Genomic DNA, 19,533 nt, shown 5'->3' with positions numbered 1-19,533 from the left:
CTCCAAACCGTCTTTCTCTCTAGGGTAATCAATTGATGATTGATTGATTGATGTGGGTATTGGTGTTTTTCTACTGGTTCAAGACATCACACGCTCCATGTAAACTAGAATTGAATGATTTGTTGAACTGCCTTGTGGGAGGGTATGATTCAATTGGATGACATGTTTTCCATCTTGGGGGAATTCTCAATGTTTAACTTAGGAAATGACTGACAACAATGTAAGCTTTGGTGATAACACAGTAAAGAAGAACATCAGGCTTACTTAAAGCTGAGTAATACACTAGTATTACAGTTTATTCTGCGCATTCTGCCTTTGCTCGTAGTGGCAAATTGGCAGAGCTACTGTGCAGTTTACGCTGGGGTGCTGCTGAGCTTTTGTGCTAAATGAATTGTCGAGCGCATTTGTTATCCTCGCAGGCAGAGATCCACCAAGAGGCTCGCTGAGCCTTCTTGATTTGTCTTGTTAGATTGAGGTTAAACATTTTATTACTTAGTCTTTTTTCCTTCTCCCAGCTGACTTCATTATGTCAAATAATTTCAGGGGCTCCGTTTGGTTATGGATGCCTTAGAGGAGCTTAGAGGTAACCGCATTGCCTTTGTGTCCCTGTTATAATCTTCCCCTAACCTTCCTCAAGACTGTCTCATGTGAACATTGTTTTATTGGATTTAACAAAATACAACGACAACAACATTGAATGACACTGACACAAATCCAAATTCATAGGTGAAGGGGATATGCTCTTCAACATATTTCTGTCAGCTTAAACAGACAGTGAAATAATTCAAAAGTGCTTGTGTGTGGGGGGGGGGTTGGGTACTGTCTGTTCACAGAGGAGGCATAGGAAAGATTCTGAAATTGACACTGTGAGTAATGGTAAATAGAAGAAGAATATAGAAGAACGAATGACAAAATCCTAACATCCGCATCATAGAAGGCCCAAGTGGCATTTAACAAAATGGCATTTAGAGGAGATCTGAGCATGAACGATATAGATCTGCCGCAATGGTTCCCTGGCGTGCGGGCAGCGCGGTCACAACTGCCTGAGAGGAGTGACAGTTGGCATTTGTCAGACATGTTCACTTCACCCTTTCGTCCTGACACACAAACAGCTCTTGAACGGGGGTAGTTGACTGTGTTATGAGGAAACACGCAGATATGTTTCCTTCCTTACCTGCCAAGTCTCTTGACAGGTGTCTGACACCGACTCTCCTCTCCAATACATGTTTTTGGAGCAGCAGGGAGATGACAACAGCTAGCTTTTGTGTCATGTTAGACTGAGCTCCAGTTGTTCTTGACAGGCAAGTGTCTTACAAAACAGCCTCGGAATGGAAATCAGGTAGCTTGTCAGTTAAAGAGGTAGAGAGTGGGAGGCGGGTGGTGGCGGTGGTGGTGGTGGCGGGGTGGGAGGGAGGGAGGGCCTGTTGTGTTTGACAGGTGAGGGGGAAGGATGTACCACACACACAGACACACACACAGACACACACACACACACACACACACACACACAGGTGAGGGGGGGGATGTACCACACACACACACACACACACACACAGGTGAGGGGGAAGGATGTACGGTACCACACACACAGACACACACACACACACACACACACACACAGGTGAGGGGAAGGATGTACCACCGTACCTTGCTGCATGAGGGAGCCGACACCGAACCAGAAGCTGTTGAGGAGGGTGAAGTTGTTCTCCACCACGTCGGATCCGGGGTTACAGGGATGGGCGTCGTACCACTCGTATGGACTGAATCTAGGGAGCAACATACAGTACAACATAGGTATATGTGGAAATGACAGACATGAAGGCTCCGACACAATTTCATTCATACGTGAGTTTAGAATTATATGGTTCTATCTCCGTTTAGGGCAGTTCAGAGATATTGAGCGTCAACGTTTTTACATTCCATTTATGTTTTGTGAGATGGAACCTTTGTATTTTATTAATTACTAACAAAAAAAATCAACATTTTAAAAATAACACCACACAGGCATTAATAAACACCTAATGGATCAGATTATGTAAATAAACTCAATTTTGACAAAAATGGAGATAGAACCTTATAATTCTAACGTCACGAATAGACTCTGAACAGTGATGTGGCTCGAATAAGCAGTCAAGTCCATGATAATCTAACCACTTTCTCACAAACATTATTATTACATCTATATATCATTACTTATACAATGATCCTCAAAGCTCCAATGTATGCAAACATAAAATACCCTAGAAGAAAGAGAAACAGGACTATGAAAAAAAAGAGCTACAAATGAAGGCTAAACCAGTATGATAATCAATGACCTACTGTAACCTAATTACCTACTGTAAAATGTTCATGTTGTTTTCACCATGTTCATGTTATGATATGAGGGGGATACATTGATACAGAGATTTGAAGGATCTGTTCCTCTACTATCTGTTATGCATGGATACACAACGTATTTCTGACTCAAGCTCTTTTCGCCTGGAATCATGTTGTTTTTGGCTTGAACCAAAGTAATTAATCCAACATCGTTTCTAACAAGCTTCAGCTGCAGCTGTGCTTAATAATAGGTTTTAGATCTGGGAAACCGAAGGGTTCTCCACTGGATAGAGCACTCCTGATGTGTCCTTGAACGCTGCACTTAACCTGAATTTTCGCCTGACAAAAACTATGTAGAGTCTAGAGTGCCCCTAAAGAGCTGTGCAACTGTGGGTACAAACTACTGGTATGTACGGTGGTTCAGAGGGAGACATTGTGTGAAGGACATTTTTATTTCCTGTATGAACAAAAGATGATTTGAAACAAGGTCCAATGTTGTCCGTTGTTTTCAATGTATAACTGGATTATTTTTTTGGGGGGGGGGGATTTGACGTAACATTTGTCTTGTTGTGTTGACAACATTCTCTCAAATGTGTCATTGACAATAACAGTCTGTCTGTCAACACTGCTCAAATCTGAAGTTTGAAAGCCGAGCCTACCTTCACATATCTCTGTAGATATCTCTACCTTTCTCTCTATGCTCAAAGCTAGCTGAAGTTGATACAGAAATACCGCGATCAGGACGACAGATATTAAAATGTCATTTGTGTGAGAAGGCAAAGCAGGCAGATCTGAAAGAGAGTCACATAAAACCGTAAAGCCCATGGATCCACATACCTCTACCACTTAGTGTAACATCTTTTCAAAGTGCTGCGCACCATGAATCCTTTAACGCAGATGAAACACCTCTCACTTTTAAAGGCAGATGGAGAGATAAAACTAAATGTCAGTGCTTTCCCCTTCCTTAACTTAATTTTGAATTTTTTTTTCGAATAGGAGTCTGATTATTATTCAAATGTATTCAGGGTATTTTTGCTGTCAGGAGAGGAAGGGGAGGCTCAGATCCTTTGGTTCCTGATAACATCTTTTTAAAAAACGGTGCTTCTCTTTGTCTCTCTGCTGCTTTTTATAAAAGTTGGCCGATTGCAGGGAGGAAGAGACACTAACAATTATTTTCAAAAAAGTCAGACTCGATGAAAACCTCCAGGCTAGACACCCCCTGATCATTGCTTATCAGTCATAATGTTGGAGTGTACATGTTCAAGTTGAGGGCCACAGGTATAAACCGCATAAACAAACAAACCACAGGTCTGTGTGTGTCTTCTATTTGATTAATACATACATAATGTTGTGGCTTTCAAGAAATCTTACACCCCCTCCATCTAATGATTCAGGAATCTCTTCAGAAAATGTCAACAGTCTAAATAGTCTGTTATGAAAATCAAAAAAGCATCTGCCTCTGTCTCTGCAAGGCAGGCAGACATAGCACCTGAAGCAGTAACTCAGAGGAAATTGAAACTTGGCCAATGTGTTGGTATTTGAGAAGATAAGGAGGAAGGAGGGAGAAAAAAAACTCCATTATTACACACTTGCCAGAGCGTAAGTTCTTATCCACACCGGCATGATGGTATAGAAGTCTTTCCATTTTAATCGGTATTCCACTTTATCGTTTCAAATTTCAAAACGTACTGTATATTTTCCTGGGCTTGTGTATCGAAGTATGGCTCTGAGTGGTTTTTACCCCCGCCCCCCCTACAGTACTTTACCTCCTAAAAGTGATCCCTTGGATTTGAGGGTACTGATAAGACAAGTGATTGCGGGGCACTACACATTTCCTTCTCTCTGTACTTTGTGCATGGTTGGGCTATGATTTATTTTTTCCTTTTTCATGCTTCTGTAAGCGCTCAAGTTGGTTTTCATATATCATTGACCTGCAGCCGTGGACTCAATGATGGCAGTGGGGAAAACACACAGCGCTTGAAAATAATAATCATTGTTCTTGTGTCGGTCTGCCCAGTGGCACATGTCATTATTGTCTGGTAAAAGCTTTTGAAAACGTCAAGTTGTATCTCAAGTTGTATGTTTTTGTATATGGTTTACCATGTCCAATATCCATATCCAACAATCAGTGGGTCTGCCTTACAGTATATACAAGCATACACATGTTGTTGTCTTCTAGGTGTGGTGCATAAAATGATGTAGACGAATAGGCAGCGATTCAAAATAAAAGTGTCAGTTACGTTTCAAATTTACTTGAAAATAGTTTCTTTAAAACACAAATAATAATAAGTCTCACAAGATTTATCAAAAATTAAACCTGGATTTTCATTTAGCGACATTTATGGAATATCCCCCTAGGTCTCCCAAAAAATAATAATAGTATATAACAAAAGGCAATGGACTTAACAAAAAAAGAAAGAAAGAGAGCCACATCATGACGATAGAATGATAAGGTTCTATCTCCATTTTTGTCAAAATTGAGTTTTTTACATAATCTGATCCATTAGGTGTTTATTAATGCCTGTGTGGTGTTATTTTTAAAATGTTGACATTTTTGAGTCAGTAATTCATAAAATACAAAGGTTCCATCTCTCAAAACATAATGGAATGTAAAAACTTTGACATCGCTCAATATCTCTGAGCTGCCCTAAACGGAGATAGAACCTTATCATTCTAAGCTCACAAAGTGACAATCAAACGCAGGTGGAGGTAACATGTCCATAATGAGTAAGTAAGTGAGTGAGAGATTGAGACGGCACAGTGGGTGACTGGAGGGGGGGACACTTAGGGATGTGACCCCCATCCGTAGGGTAGTGGTGGTCTAGTGGATAGTGAGTTGGACTTGTGATCGGAAGGTTGTGAGTTCAAATCCCGCCTGAAACCACACCACTACTAGTGTGCCCTTGAGTAAGGCACTTAGCCCTCAGTTACTCCAGGGGGAATGTCCCTGTAATTCGTAATTGTAAATCGCTTTGGATTAAAAGCGTCTGCTAAATGGCAAAATTAATTAATTAATTAATTAATTAATTAAAACACCAAAGTGTGTTTCTACAGTAGAGAGTGTCTCCCGATTTCAAGATTCTTGATTTTGGCTCATAGCTCTTCAGCTTTCTAGGCTGGTCTCCAAAGAGTGCTGAAAAGAATATGCTTCTGAGACTCATAAGCTACAAAATGGTCTGTGTCTCAAGACGAACGAACGGGGAGGGTTGAGAAATGCAGCTGTCTCCTCTCAAACTGTGAGCCCCATTCAAAAACTCACTTTCGCTGAACTTCTTCAAGCACCACTTTGCATTCGAGGGACCAGGAAACAGTGACAATCGCCCACCCACGGCTAGCAGGAAGCATGCAAGTGGCACTTCAGATTTTTGGCGTCTCTCTCTCTCTCTCATGCAATTCATCATCATCCCGTAGCATAGGCTACACTCATAACAAAATCACCAAAAATCAGAGATACATTACCATGTCACTCAATCCATGATCATTTCATACATAACTAATAGCTCTCACTCCAAATTCTATATGATTCATGTAGAAATACGTATAATAAGCAACACTTGAACAACTTGAGCTGTATTGATTCTTGAATTCAACCTATGCTTTACTCGCAGGTAAACGGCAGGTATTTATTTTTTCAAAGCCTGTGAGATGATGGTTGTTTCATAGAGCCATTCATAGAGCCAAGTGCAGAGAAATTATACAGGAACCACAGTGAATGTGATCGTATAACTCAGTTGGAGGTTTACTCATGCTTCCTCCCACTGCTGGGCTCCATGCTGACATAACTGCCTTGATCACTATCCACCCGCCTGCGCGCCATTTTGGAGTTCGACCAATCGAACGTGGAACTACCAAGGTAACACAGCACTCTCCTTATCCCCGACTCGCAATGTCACATGATCAGACCACCATTGACCGACTGATTTTTTGCTAAGTCATCAATACTGGGACAACCTCACTGTGTGCCTTGCATTCAACCAGATAAAACATGTCAACTTAGCTCCAATCGTTAAGCCTAACTCCTATTACAATCTACGGAAGTAGTACCGGAATAAACAACCACTAGTTTAACTCGAGTTTCAAGTAACAGAAAACATGCATAAACATACGTTTGTGAGTATGACATACCGTGAGCTTAGAATTATAAGGTTCTATCTCCGTTTAGAATGATAAGGTTCTATCTCCGTTTAGAATGACAAGGTTCTATCTCCGCTTAGGGTAGTTCAGAGATATTGGGCGTCAAAGTTTTTACATTCCATTGTGTATTATGAGATGGAACCTTTGTATTTTATGAACTAAAAAATGTCAACATTTAAAAAAATAACACCACACAGGCATTAAGAAACACCTAATGGATCAGATGAACTCAATTTCGACCGAAAATGGAGATAGAACCTTATAATTCTAAGTTCTAACGTCACGACACACAGACATGTATACGGTGGCGCTCACCTGGCGATGACGAAGAGGACGCAGCTGACGCCCAGGTAGGCCAGCAGGATGTAGATCCAGATGTCGGGGGTCATGGGGTTGAGGAAAGAGAAGAATCCGTTGTTGGTGGTGTTGGGCTTGCGGTACAGGATGCTGATGCCCATGCTCATGAAGGGCTTGGAGAAGTCCACCACCTTCTCCCGCTGGTAGGTGATGGTCAGAGGAGCCACGGCTAAGTCTGCTCTCTAACAGGGAAGACAGACAAACGCACAGGACATGGCAGACATGTTCATTCCTCTTGTGTACCGTACTTTAAGTTTGTAACCTTGTAACTAGGTTGTTAACATGCTCTTTCATATTTAATCAGTTTATACCCACCTACATCAATTGTATGTATGGTTAAAAAATATATGGGTATTACCCCTATTATACTGTGCTTAAAAAGTGCTGCTACTGAAAGTTCTGTTGACGTTTTTTTAAGCCGTTTTGACATTGTAGAGGAGATATCCCAGCGTGCACCACTGCTGACACTAAACCCCTACTCTACTACAAGAGAAGAAAAGCATTTTTTCCCGACGAATTACAAGAAACGAGGTTCACACATACACACATACACAGGCAGGCAGGCGCTTCTACCCACAGCCCGCGGCTTCTGAGTGCCCTAATATAGCAACTCTGAGATGCCCAATGGCAGGGTCTGACAGGGAAGTTGTGGTCTCCGATTATGTGCGTCTGGCTGCATATTCAGAAGGTCACCATCTACATTGGCTCCCCCCCCCCCCCCCCCCCACATCAGGGTTGGACAGGAGGTTAATGAAACCAGCTGCTTGGCTCACGCTTGGATACCTCCTTCCCTCGAAGAACGATGCAACTCACTAAGGGGGTTTGGACCAATCTCCTTTCCTTCTCCCTTTGAGCTGTAGGAGGCAACGGGAAGCATTCTTACAACATGTCCCTGATGGAGGTCAAGTCAATGAGGTCCTACTGTATATTTATCTAGAGAGGTATGGGAAATATTATCCTCTAAGCTCTGTATACACCATCCAGCTGCCTCCTTGTTGAGTACTGTTATATGATTTCCCCGTCATAAGAGGCCAAAGACCTTGTGTTCCAAGAAATGGCACATGAAGTATTGCCTATAGAGGCTGCTACACTCCTTGTCACGCTGCTGCATGCTCCTGGAACAAACTCCCTGAAGAAATCAAACAGGCCCAAACCCTTAAAATTATTTAAATCTAAGCTAAAAACCTTCATGTTTTGCACCAGTTATGATTAAACACAAACACTTCTATCAATGTCTTTTTTCCATTAACTATTGTCTTATTAAATGTTTTATCTATTTACTTCTTATATTTGCTTTTATTCATTGTAATTTTTATTTTCTTATGCTCCTCTTGCTGTAATTTTAGATAATGTATGTAAAGCACTTTGAATTGCCCCTGTTGTATGAAATGTGCTATACAAATAAACTTGCCTTGCCTTGCCTTGCCTTGTATACTAACGCACAGAAATGAACATTCTTGGCCGAGGCTGAAGCCGAATTTAAGGAAACATTTGGCCGAATACGAATGCGTACCGGCATTTTTTCATTTATTTTTGTACCACTGCATGAATTAAATAAATGTTGCTTTTTATTCATGCTTTTCAAAGCAAGAAATGGTGAAAACTTTTATTGATCACTTATATTGAACAACAAAGCACAATAACTGAAAATAAATAAATAAGAACAGCATTAGAACAGCAGTAACAGAGCAGCATTAACAGAGCAGCATTAACAGAACAGCATTAACAGAACAGCATGGGTTGCACGCACTGTTTGATCGCGCCCTAAAAAAACGTCTACTCAGGCTTTTTCCTGGCCCAAAATGAGGCGGAGGTGGTACCCGTGGTGTTTCACAGTGGGGGACCCATGAAGCGGGGCTGTCTGGGGGTCCTTAATGACAGTAGTACCATGTCAGTCCAAAACCTATTGTTGACTGTCTGATCAATAGAACTTTTCAGCGATTGAAAAGCCTGATAGACTTCAAAAATGATCATCATAGCAAATAATACATTAAAAGACTCTATACACCGGTCCCTCTGTTCTCCGCTGCCCACCACGGAGGCCACTCAATCGGAAGATCTACCAGCGGGCCACCGTAGCTGGTATCCATCCCTATGCTGGGCTAATGTACATACCTCATGGGGTATTTTCTGCTGAGACATGTATCCCAGGAGGCACCAGGGTGAAACGACCTGATAGTGCCCGGCAGGGTGCCACATGGCTGGCTGTTATCTGGGCTGGCAGATGGCAGGGTTAGAGCTACCTTCTGAACCACCTCACCTGATAACATCCTGCAGGAGTCATACTGTACCCTTACAGCCAGATCAGTCTGTCCAGCAACCAGCAGAGATGAACTATGGAAATCTGTCCCCAAAAAAACTAAAATCCCTTGACATTAATAGGTTTTACATGTGTGGTTCGATCACAGCAGTGTTCTCTCTTGCCTGTGAGTTCCGGTGCGTCTCCAAAAGTGAAGGGCAAGACAAGAGTGCTTGCTTCACAAACGACACGGTTCGCTGCGTCTCTGTTCCTCCTAACGAGATGATCGTCTTTCATGTGTGCCATCCTGGGTTACAAGCAGTGCTATATTATTATCCAATGAATACCTGTATTCATGTATGCAAATAGGAACAGTGACGGACAATGAGACAGAGTGACTACAATATGTAAACAAAATAAAATATAATATTATTTACATATTGTATTCACTCTGCCTCTTTGTCTGCTGTCACTGCAATACATGAATACATGAATACAAGTCGTGAGTTTAGAATTATAAGGTTCTATCTCCGTTTAGGGTAGTTCAGAGATATTGATCGTCAAGGTTTTTACATTCCATTATGTTTTGTGAGATTTTATGAATTACTAACTCAAAAATGTCAACATTTTAAAAATAACACCACACAGGCATTAATAAACACCTAATGGATCAGATTATGTAAAACACTCAATTTTGACAAAAATGGAGATAGAACCTTATAATTCTAACGTCACAAAGTATTCATTGAATGATAATATAGCACTGCTTGTAACCCAGGGTTGCACATAAGAGTGTACGCGACTCGTACATATTGAGCATAAGGAGTTTCAGAGCACGGACACGGTCCCGTGTCAAAGCATAATGCTGCTTTGATTGTTCATGCTATAGAAAGTCACGCTGCCTCACTGTCAAACTGACAGCCCCGACCATATCCTGCCCCTGATAGTCAAATGCTCCCTGTGTTCTGCTGTTAAACCACTCTGTTCTGCAACCCCATAGATAGGGGGGGACCACGTATACGTGTGTGCCTCTCTGACTGCAAATAAAGCAGCTTTTTCATTACGATATCTCACAAGGTCCAAATCCAGTCCTGCTATCTCAACGTGTAGACAACGAGAGTATGGCTCGCCGCAACCTTCCTGTGTATCCGTCGGAGCAGAGATTAATCGCCATGACAGAAACAAACGATGTGTTAAGCCTGCTATTAATACTGGCATCACAGCATGATTAATGAGATCATCTATTGTGACTAAATCAAGTTTAACAAGGCCTGTTGCATCATTTAGCGCCTTCCCACAATGCCCCTTGGCTTTGTAGTGGGCTTTGTGACTACACGGAAGAAAATAAAAGGGCGTTATGCTACATGGCTCAAAAGCCCTTTCACATTTAATTAACCACACCACACCCCGCCACACGATGCTTTTCTGCTGCTTTTGCACACACAAGCACAGGGCTTACTACATTTAGTTTTGGAGAAAAAACATAAAGTGAATAAACCAAAAAGGAGTGAAATTAGAAACCTCACCCATGTCAGTTTGAAAACATATTGGATGCTAACAAAACACATTTGCATCATAACACTACACACACTGGACACCTTCACTTATTTTTGTCATTCTGCATATGCTTCTTTGTTTGACAGGGCTTGGTGACCTACAAAGATGAATGAAGGGGTACAACTGCTTTTAATAAACCTGCACGAGTACAGCACCATTAAATAGATGTCCAGGGCCAAAGGCTTTTTGTAATTCAGTAATGAAACTATGATTTATGTGGGCATGCAGGGTGACAGCGTGAACGTATGGGCCTGTGATTTAACACCACATTATCAGCTGAAAACAAACATGGACGCTTGTTTACTTGTTGTCTTCTTTAGATCCTATCTAACTATGTGACCCCTTTGGTAGAGTTGTCGCTAGTAAAATAGTAGGTGGGTAATGTGTACAGTAGCATGTTCATCGACACTGCAACGAGCAGGTAATGACAATTTGTACGGGTTAATACAAATCATTGATGGAAATAAATTAAATTGATACGTAACTTTGACAGTGTCCATTTTATGATTCCTCCCTTCTCTGTCTACACTGAATACCATACGCTTCTTTGATACTAGTTGCCCTTTCTTGTCAAATATAATAGTTTCCTGGCCATCTTAGCTTATACCCTTTGTCAATTGTCTGATTACAAAGCAACTTGTTTGGAATCAACCGAAAAAGGGTTGCTGCTGTTGGTTTACTTATATGGAAAAACACAAAAGCCACCCAAGCTTCTTAGAGGCAATCCCAGGTCAGTTCTCTTGAGTTTGCTCCAAAGTTTGCTTTTCAGGTCCACTGATTAAACATCAGCTTATCTGTATAGACAGGGAGGAAGAAAGCGCTGAGCCACAAAATAGAAACCGGCAAAGAATCCACAAAGCACTAGTGATGCAGTCTCGGCCTCCTTTCGATAAGAAAGCAGGGACGCAGAGAGAGCCACAGGCTATCATTGGCTAATCTAATCCACAGTGTGTGTGTAAGTAAACGCAAGAGGAAAAGCTAGTCCTATACTAGAGCATCACACAACTATAATAAAGTCAATGGGTAGCATCCGAATGTAAATAACGCTGGTACTTAACAGTAACAGTACTTCAGAGTGAAGACCAAAAACCGGGGACTTTAGAAGGCAAGACTGCTTTTTGATTTTCTTCCAACAAACGGGCTTTGACCACTAATGAGCAAGTGTAATTAAATGTTGAAATAGCCCCATTTAATCAGTCTTAGGGGGGGTTCTTCTTCTGTGCTATCAGTTAACACTGCTATCGTGGAGGTGAAGGTGCCCTTCATACTGTACAGCTGAGGTGTAAGAAATATAGAACCTTCATCTTTTCAAGATAAACATAGGTTTTGCTATGTGCAGACAGACACAGACCCTGTTGAGCCAAACGTGTGACTGTGGGGGATTGTTAGGTGTGAAAGTGGATCTTAAAATGAAATATTGAGGACCAAAGGGCTAGAAGTCATCTGTATTGTGTTCAGTTTCTTTTTTGCCCTTAAAGCCTTATGGGGAGCACATGTGTTAGAGTAGACTGAGGCAGTACATTTAACCACAGGACACATAACACACAATACAATAAAAAGAGGCCAAAGTGCTCTGCATCTTAATGTCTCGAAACTGACATTACTGCTGACCAGTGGTCAGATTCCAACTGTCTCTTCCTCTGATTTTCATCCAGAGTCAAATACAACAGCACAGATGTGTACAATTTCATCAGTTTATTATGAAGAGTATTGGCAGTATTTTCCTACCATAGTCCATATGTCCATATTCTCCTCAAGGTCACTGTTATCAGTCTGAATCTGGCACAAAAAGCTTTACGGAGAGAGATGAGGTGCTGTGTTTGAAGCCCACCTTCCCTAGCCCTCTGCACCACCTATCCATTGACTCCCACTGTATGACTCCCTCCTCTAAATGCCACTTAAGCTATTACTACTTTTCAGCCGAGCACAGCGTTGACCCGCAGGGGCTGAGGACAGGGAGAGGACGATGGGAGGGGACGCTTTTAAAAATGCCAGCAGAGCACTGTCCTCGGTGGAGGCAAATGTGAATTGAACTGCCTGTTATTGCTTTTGAAGCTTTAATTTTAACATGAACTTCAATGCCTTTTTTTCCATTGAGGCCCCATACATTTTTCTTTTTTTCCTTCCACAATGATGAGAACTCTATAGCACTTCTGCATACCTGTTGTTATACAGCATGTTTTTACTATGTAACGATGGTTACTGTATGTCAATAGAGGTGGGAGGTCTTTAGCTGTAATCAGTGGCATGTCCAGACCTTTTTCACTGGGGTGGCCCAGGTGGGGCACCTTGTTATGCATGGGTGGCACCATTTTGAGAATTTAACACTTAATTCCCTGCATTCTGGTGAATTTGTACACACCATTTTGTGCTTTTTATTACCATTTCTGTCTCCACTCCCCATTGTATACTTTAATTGGGCTACTAAGGTCATGTTCTTACATGAACATCTGAATCATGACCCAGAGCAAGCGGATGAGTTTGCAACATTTAAACAAAGTAACATAGGCAATTGAAGCAACAGACGTGGTAGTTGATTGGTCAGGAAAATAGAAAACTGCCCGTTCGTCCCCCTCTTATCCAGATCAACACGCATGCGCTGTTGTTTTACTATGGACAGCCTCGATGCGTCGTTTCTAACCGGAGCGAAACCACCCTTGTTAAGCGGAGCATGTGTTGGTTGTTTGCTCCGGGAGTGACTTCGAATGTGCGTTCTCACAGCTCCAAACAACGCAGAGCAAAGCGAATGTTATCCTAAACTCTGATTCCAAGTTAAGCAAAACGTTTTAACCACTAGCACAACACCGTAGCCTATATGTAGCTATGCAAAAGTCTAACGTTATTAATGGTACTCACATTTCTTCAGGAGCGCCAAGACCACACCTCACCGCTGATCAAAAATGTGTTCTGTTCGAAAAGTTCGTCTCGTGGCGCGAAGTGGCCACTGCTCTGAGTGACTAGGCAGATAGCCAATCAATCAGGGTGGCACCTAGGGTGGCCAATCAGATTTCAGGGGTGGCACGAGCCACCCCTGGCCCCCCCCTGGACACGCCCCTGGCTGTAATAGCAGTTCGTGACGTTAGAATGATAAGGTTCTATCTCCGTTTAGGGAAGTTCAGAGATATTGAGCGTCAACGTTTTTACATTCCATTATGTTTTGTGAGATGGAACCTTTGTATTTTATGAATTACTAACTCAAAAATGTCAACATTTTAAAAATAACACCACACAGGCAATAAACACCTAATGGATCAGATTATGTAAAACACTAAATTTTGACAAAAACGGAGATAGAACCTTCTCATTCTAAGATCACAACAGTTGTGTCGACGGTTCCACTCACGTGTTCCATCAGCTCTTTGATCATGCCGTTCCACTGGCTCTTGTCGTCCTGCGATCCGTACTTCCCATCAGGCACCAGGCGGATCTCGTAGGAGAAGCCCAAGATGTTGGCCAGCTCCTTGAGCAGGTCGATGCAGAAGCCCTCGAAGCGGTCGTTGCCGACCAGCGCCTTGTCAGACTTCTTAAGCATGACATATGGCTCCTCCTGTGCCGACACAAAACATCAAATGGATACCAGCGGTGAGGTCAGCTTTTTCAATTTAGTCTCAGCACACGCACCTAATTGAGGCAAAGTGATCTGGGCTGATAAGCCGCTGTTGTATTTAACAGGGAGTGACAGGAGACTCCGGTCCAATGTGTGGCTTACACGGTGTGTTTAAATATGGACGAGTGCTGAGGAATTAAGAGAATGGGTCTACGGGAGAATCAAACTGATATTAGTGCACACTGTGCAATCCGCCGAAATGTACTGTACAGCAAGCGATGAGAAAAGTGCTTGCTACAGGTAGTGAAGGGACACACACCGAAATACTGTATTGGTTTTGACATGCAATGGCCACCACCCACCTACCTCTACAGCCCTACTACAACACCCCTGCTTACTGGCCCTGGTATAGCAAGTGCACAGGTCGTTGCTGTTTATGACCAGGGAGCTGACAGCCTTTACGGCCTTGTAATATTCTCCCTTGCCGCTCATAATTTGGGTCGTATAAAGGCTTGATTAGGAACAGAATGCGGCAATGAAACGGAACGCGACTGCAATGTTGTCTTGAAGGCTGTCACCGGTTTTTACAAGGGAGAGCCACCTTGATGCCTGCACTGAGAGTGTGACTAAGAGGCTCAAAGAACAGAGAGCTCATTGTGTTTCTTATATTTAGTATCTGTCATCTGTTTGTCTGCCAGATAGACACACATGCCCTGCTGTGCATTTGGTGCATCGGTGTCCCACTTGCTTTCATAATGTAGCCTATTGCTTCCAATGGCCAGACAAATACTTCATAACCTCAGTTCATAAGCAGATAAATTGATTCTCTTTGTCAAGGTGACCTCTCCTTTGTATTCCAGACTCCCACATCTTGTGCGACACAAAGCTGCCAGACAGAGTTAAAGAGAAGAAAATAGCCAGTCATAACACTATTTCCCCACACCCTCAGAAATAGATGTTTCACAGGGAATGTGTGGGGGTGCTGGGGGGGGTGCGGGGGGGATGAGCTACTATGCTTATCGTAGCCAAGAAGGAAAAGATTGATATACAAGAATGCTGTGGCAACATATGGAAATCAATTTGGACTGTTTATTCCACAACTTGTGTTGTTGATGGTAAACGCCTCGGAAGGATGAACAAACACACGTTCCTAACACCCCTATTTGGCACATCATAGCGTAACACAACATCACCATACTTACTTGGACCAAAAAACCACCATCTTAGTGGAGAATATACTTTTTAAAAATTCCTTTCCAAGCTAACATGTTAGCCAAATGGCCATTACAAATTAGGACGTCCTTTTAAATAAAATATCAAGCAATGAATTCTTGATGACAACGGATGATTCGGACAGGAAGTGAGAGTTTTAGTGGAAACAAACTTTGTCTGAGTTTGTCCAATTAAGTAGATCAAAAGAGTTTTGCTTGTTGTGAAAAAAAAAACACATTAACCATCTGTTTCTAGCCTTCCAAAAATTCTTGGAAATTCCCCAAGGTTTGGGCTCAAATCAAAGTGTTTAAACCAGATTTGCACTCTCGATCGCAGCGTGGGTATACATAAGAGACAGGGGATGGGGGGGAGTGCTGTGAAGAAACAAGTTTACAAGCAGTGAAGTGCAAACAATTAATGCAAGAGGGGAAAACACATTAAATATCTTAATCTCTTCTCGGGAACGCCAAAAAGTTATCACCATAAAACTGTCAGACGTCGTATTCATGCATCGCCGAGATCAGTTTGATGCGATGTCATTAAGCTCAGAGAGAAAGCAGACACTGATATTAGAGCAGAAGTTGTCTCCTCCTTCACTGATGCCAACGTCTGCCACCAGCCTTTATAATCTGAAACTGTTCCTTTCTTCTTCAGGACTCCTAAATCAACGAGCATGCCAAAAAGTGACTGGAAATGCAGGTGTACTACTCAATGTGTACTACTACCAAAGGAAGGACGTGTCATGTTGACATGAAATCATTACATTTACATTTTACATTTTTGGCATTTAGCAGATGCCTTATTCCAAAGCGACTTACAATCAATACATTTGAATACTAAGAATGAGAATCATCATTCCGCCATTCGTAGCGGGAAGAGTAATCCAGCTCAGACCCGGGGCCACTGATAGAAGGAAAAACCTTCTCCTATCACCTTCTTCTAAAACCTACTTGTTTTTTTTACACTGGAGAAACAGAGAAACAGTACAAGGGGGGCAGTAGAAGTTCTTAGGGACACAGTAGAGGGGAAAGCGGGTGTCTTTAGGAGACGTAGTGGTGAGGGGCAGAAGATGTCTCAGGAAGAGCAGTCATAGTACTACCCATTAATGATTTATTTCTAGTCAGAATGATGAACCACCATCTGTTTTGTTGTTTTAGTTATTTTCTTTTTGATAGACCTTGTTACTCCCCATGGCACCAGAAAGGGCACAGATTATATCCCTTCTAGACCTCCCTTGGTCATAATTACCCCCTTACGGTCCAATTCAGACATAATTATAGTGTTTAGTGTGTTTAGCATTGTTGATAACTTCTGTGTCTGTCCAGAATAGGCCTATGGGGATGTCCGTTGTCAGCATCTCGTCGATTGCTCCATAGAAACCCTTGTTCACCCTTCCAGCGACAGGCGTAAATATAGACAATAGAGTATCTGAAAATTAATGTGGAGCTGCTGAAAGGAGGGAACACCTGTTTATTTCTTCCTTTATAATTAATGGTTAATTGGCATTTTCTGGAATCTTAGAGTATATTTTATGTTAGAAAAAATAGCTGCTGCTTTTCTCTGGGCTCCCTTTCACATAAGACGTGTGAGGTTAATGTGACATAATGATCTTCATTCCAAACCTGGGTTCATATTGGCATGGGTGAATTCCATTGGGAGTTGAGCTCATCTGCTGTGGATTGAATTTGACATCATATCTCTGAATCTTAGGTCGGAGTCCTAGGAGGAGAGAATACTGAAGGCCAAACATGCTTTTTCAACCCAAGTTTCAATGGGTGCTATCTTGCATCTCCAGTACTGAGATGATTCAAGGGTTTTTTGCATACTTTAGATGAAAATGAATGTGAAAATCACAAGGCGAAAATGTTTCTTGACGAAACCCTGCAAGGCGAAATACTCCTCACGCAATTCAGAGAGTCTATGACTATCTGCAATGCGAATGAAATAAAATAAACTTCAAACCTGAACTTTGAAATAATCCAAGGTACATGATACATAAACCATGATACTCCTATATCGGACCATTTAACATGGGGGAATTTTTCCCAAAATCTAAGACTAAGGCTATTCGACCAGAAAATCGGATACCTTCCGTAAAACAAGGAATAGCGAACGTAACAAAAAGAGACTTGATGGACAGAAAGCTAAATGTCAGCTTGACTTTTCTCGTGATTTCATCCTCTCTATTGATTGAAACCGAGGTTAAGTAACAGAAGAGAAGAGAGAAATCGGGGCGGGATGTCATTAACACAACAGGGTTGATCTTAGACGACCTACCAGGATGGTGGTGATCACGAGAGAGCGGTTGGCCAGCGAGTCTGTGATGTTCATCCCTTTCCGCTTGGGCAGCTCGGTGATGTTGAGACCTCCAGACGCACTCCACTTCCCCACCTGCGGAAGATGGAAGATGAAAAGCATGACGCTAAGTGTTTCCGTTCCCTATAGTGTCTTGTGACCCCCCCCACAGACAGCCCCCCGCAGACCCACCTTCCTGCATTAGCGCCCACGGGGACCCATCAGCAGCAGCATTAGCTGATTGGCTGATTCACCTTTATGACACAAGGTTTGGGAGTTGATCTCAAAGAGGATGTGGTTGGGTAGATGTGAGCCCTCTAACTGAATTGACACTGAGGACAATTTTTAATAAGCGCTTTTGATGCAGAGTATGCTGATATAATAGTATTATAATATTTATATTTAATATAATAATTAGGGATATGTTTCACTTCACTTCCAAAATGTGAAAATCTTGAATGTTGTCTTGATTTAATTTAATTTAGCATTTGTCATTTTAATGTTAAAGTGTTCAAAAACATTGTGTTATGTTTGGTAACTTTCCTTCATCAAAAGATGTTCCAACCATGTGAATGTGTCACCTGTCATACCCTCCATTGTCCTTGTTCTAAAAATATAAATACATTTATGAATATCATACCTCATGAATTGTTGAAATCAAGGGCACAGCCTCTCTTCTCACTCCGACAATCAAACAACATTCTTTCCACTTGCAACACAGCTTCTGCTCTGATAGCAGATAATAGGTAATTGGAGCAGTTTTGTGAATGCAGAAAGATGAAGGGTTGCATTGTTAGTGTGTGTGCGTGCGTGTGTGCGTGCACACACAATGCACGGAAATACAGAAAAACAGTTTCATGAAAAATGTCTTCCATTTAGAATATTTTCCTTCCTCCTTTCTAAAACGCATAGAGAATCATCACAGCTTTAAAAATAACCAACCAGATAAGCATCGTTGCATGATTATCATCATGTAGCTATTTTAAGTTTGGTTTATTTGCAGTTCTGTGCCCTTAGGATTATAGGAAAAAACACAAATGTCTACAACTAATTTCGAGAGAAAGCGCAGCATGGGGTTGTCTGCGACAAAATGAAAGGCTGGATTATAATGCAAAAAATTGTGCTCTGAGTAATCTCACTAAGATACACCCAGAGATCGGAACAATAAAGGGAGTCGTACACGAGAGGTGCCTTCAGGCCGAAAGCCCTCCATATTGGAGAGACACTCTGGAACACGTCATTACCGCAAATAGTCCTGTGGCTGTCGGTAACGATCTGCTTTGGAAAGTTGAGCTGAGCTCTCTTCAAAACTCTTCTCTCCCATCCTCCTCTTGCTCCTCCATAACTACCAAAATGCCGTTTGACATTCACAGAGGGCTGGCTATTGAAGTGGGTCCATTTAAAAGGCACACAAACCACACAGCAGCCGCAGCAGTGGACAACACCTACTAATGTCCTCCTGAGGGGACCATGTACCCTGTGAGGGCCATGATACAGTATTCTCACATTTGAAAAGTATATTAGTTACGGTTTGTGTGAAAACAGCCAAACAGAGACTCTATGAGGGAGCTGCTTTAAAAAATATCCATACATGTCTTTCACTTTCCTTTTTATTGTGCAGAATGAATTAACTAAATTAATTAAACATCATTATGATAAGATTCACAAAGAACCAATTCAAAAGCTATTTACTCGTGCAACAACAGGGACAGCTTTTTATATCCCCCACCCCCCTCTCTCTCTCTTTTGAATAACACCAGCATCAAGTGAATTTGCTACTTGGAAACCCCTGCCGTATTAGAGTATGAGCTTAAACTTGGGCTAATATTCAATTAGGGCAGGATTAGGCTAAAAGTCCCTATCTTTACCAAGCTCA

The 19,533-nt window shown here is 41.9% G+C and overlaps 1 protein-coding gene across 1 annotated transcript in view; it reads right to left on the bottom strand.

Annotated features, from left to right (window-relative positions):
* The window catches only part of grik3 (glutamate ionotropic receptor kainate type subunit 3), a gene marked incomplete at both ends in the record, with an annotated part of 100,331 nt that overhangs the window by 8,953 nt on the left and 71,845 nt on the right, over nt 1–19,533 (bottom strand). The window contains 4 exons of the mRNA XM_080540038.1: nt 1,648–1,766; nt 6,766–6,989; nt 13,947–14,150; nt 17,640–17,753. Of these exons, the coding sequence (XP_080396164.1) occupies nt 1,648–1,766; nt 6,766–6,989; nt 13,947–14,150; nt 17,640–17,753 (661 nt within the window). The remainder of the gene's footprint in view (nt 1–1,647; nt 1,767–6,765; nt 6,990–13,946; nt 14,151–17,639; nt 17,754–19,533) is intronic.

Source organism: Nansenia antarctica (assembly GCF_963989245.1).
Source record: "Nansenia antarctica genome assembly, chromosome: 10".
Taxonomy (NCBI): Eukaryota; Metazoa; Chordata; class Actinopteri; order Argentiniformes; family Microstomatidae; genus Nansenia; species Nansenia antarctica.
This window is presented reverse-complemented; position numbering and strand designations above follow the sequence as displayed.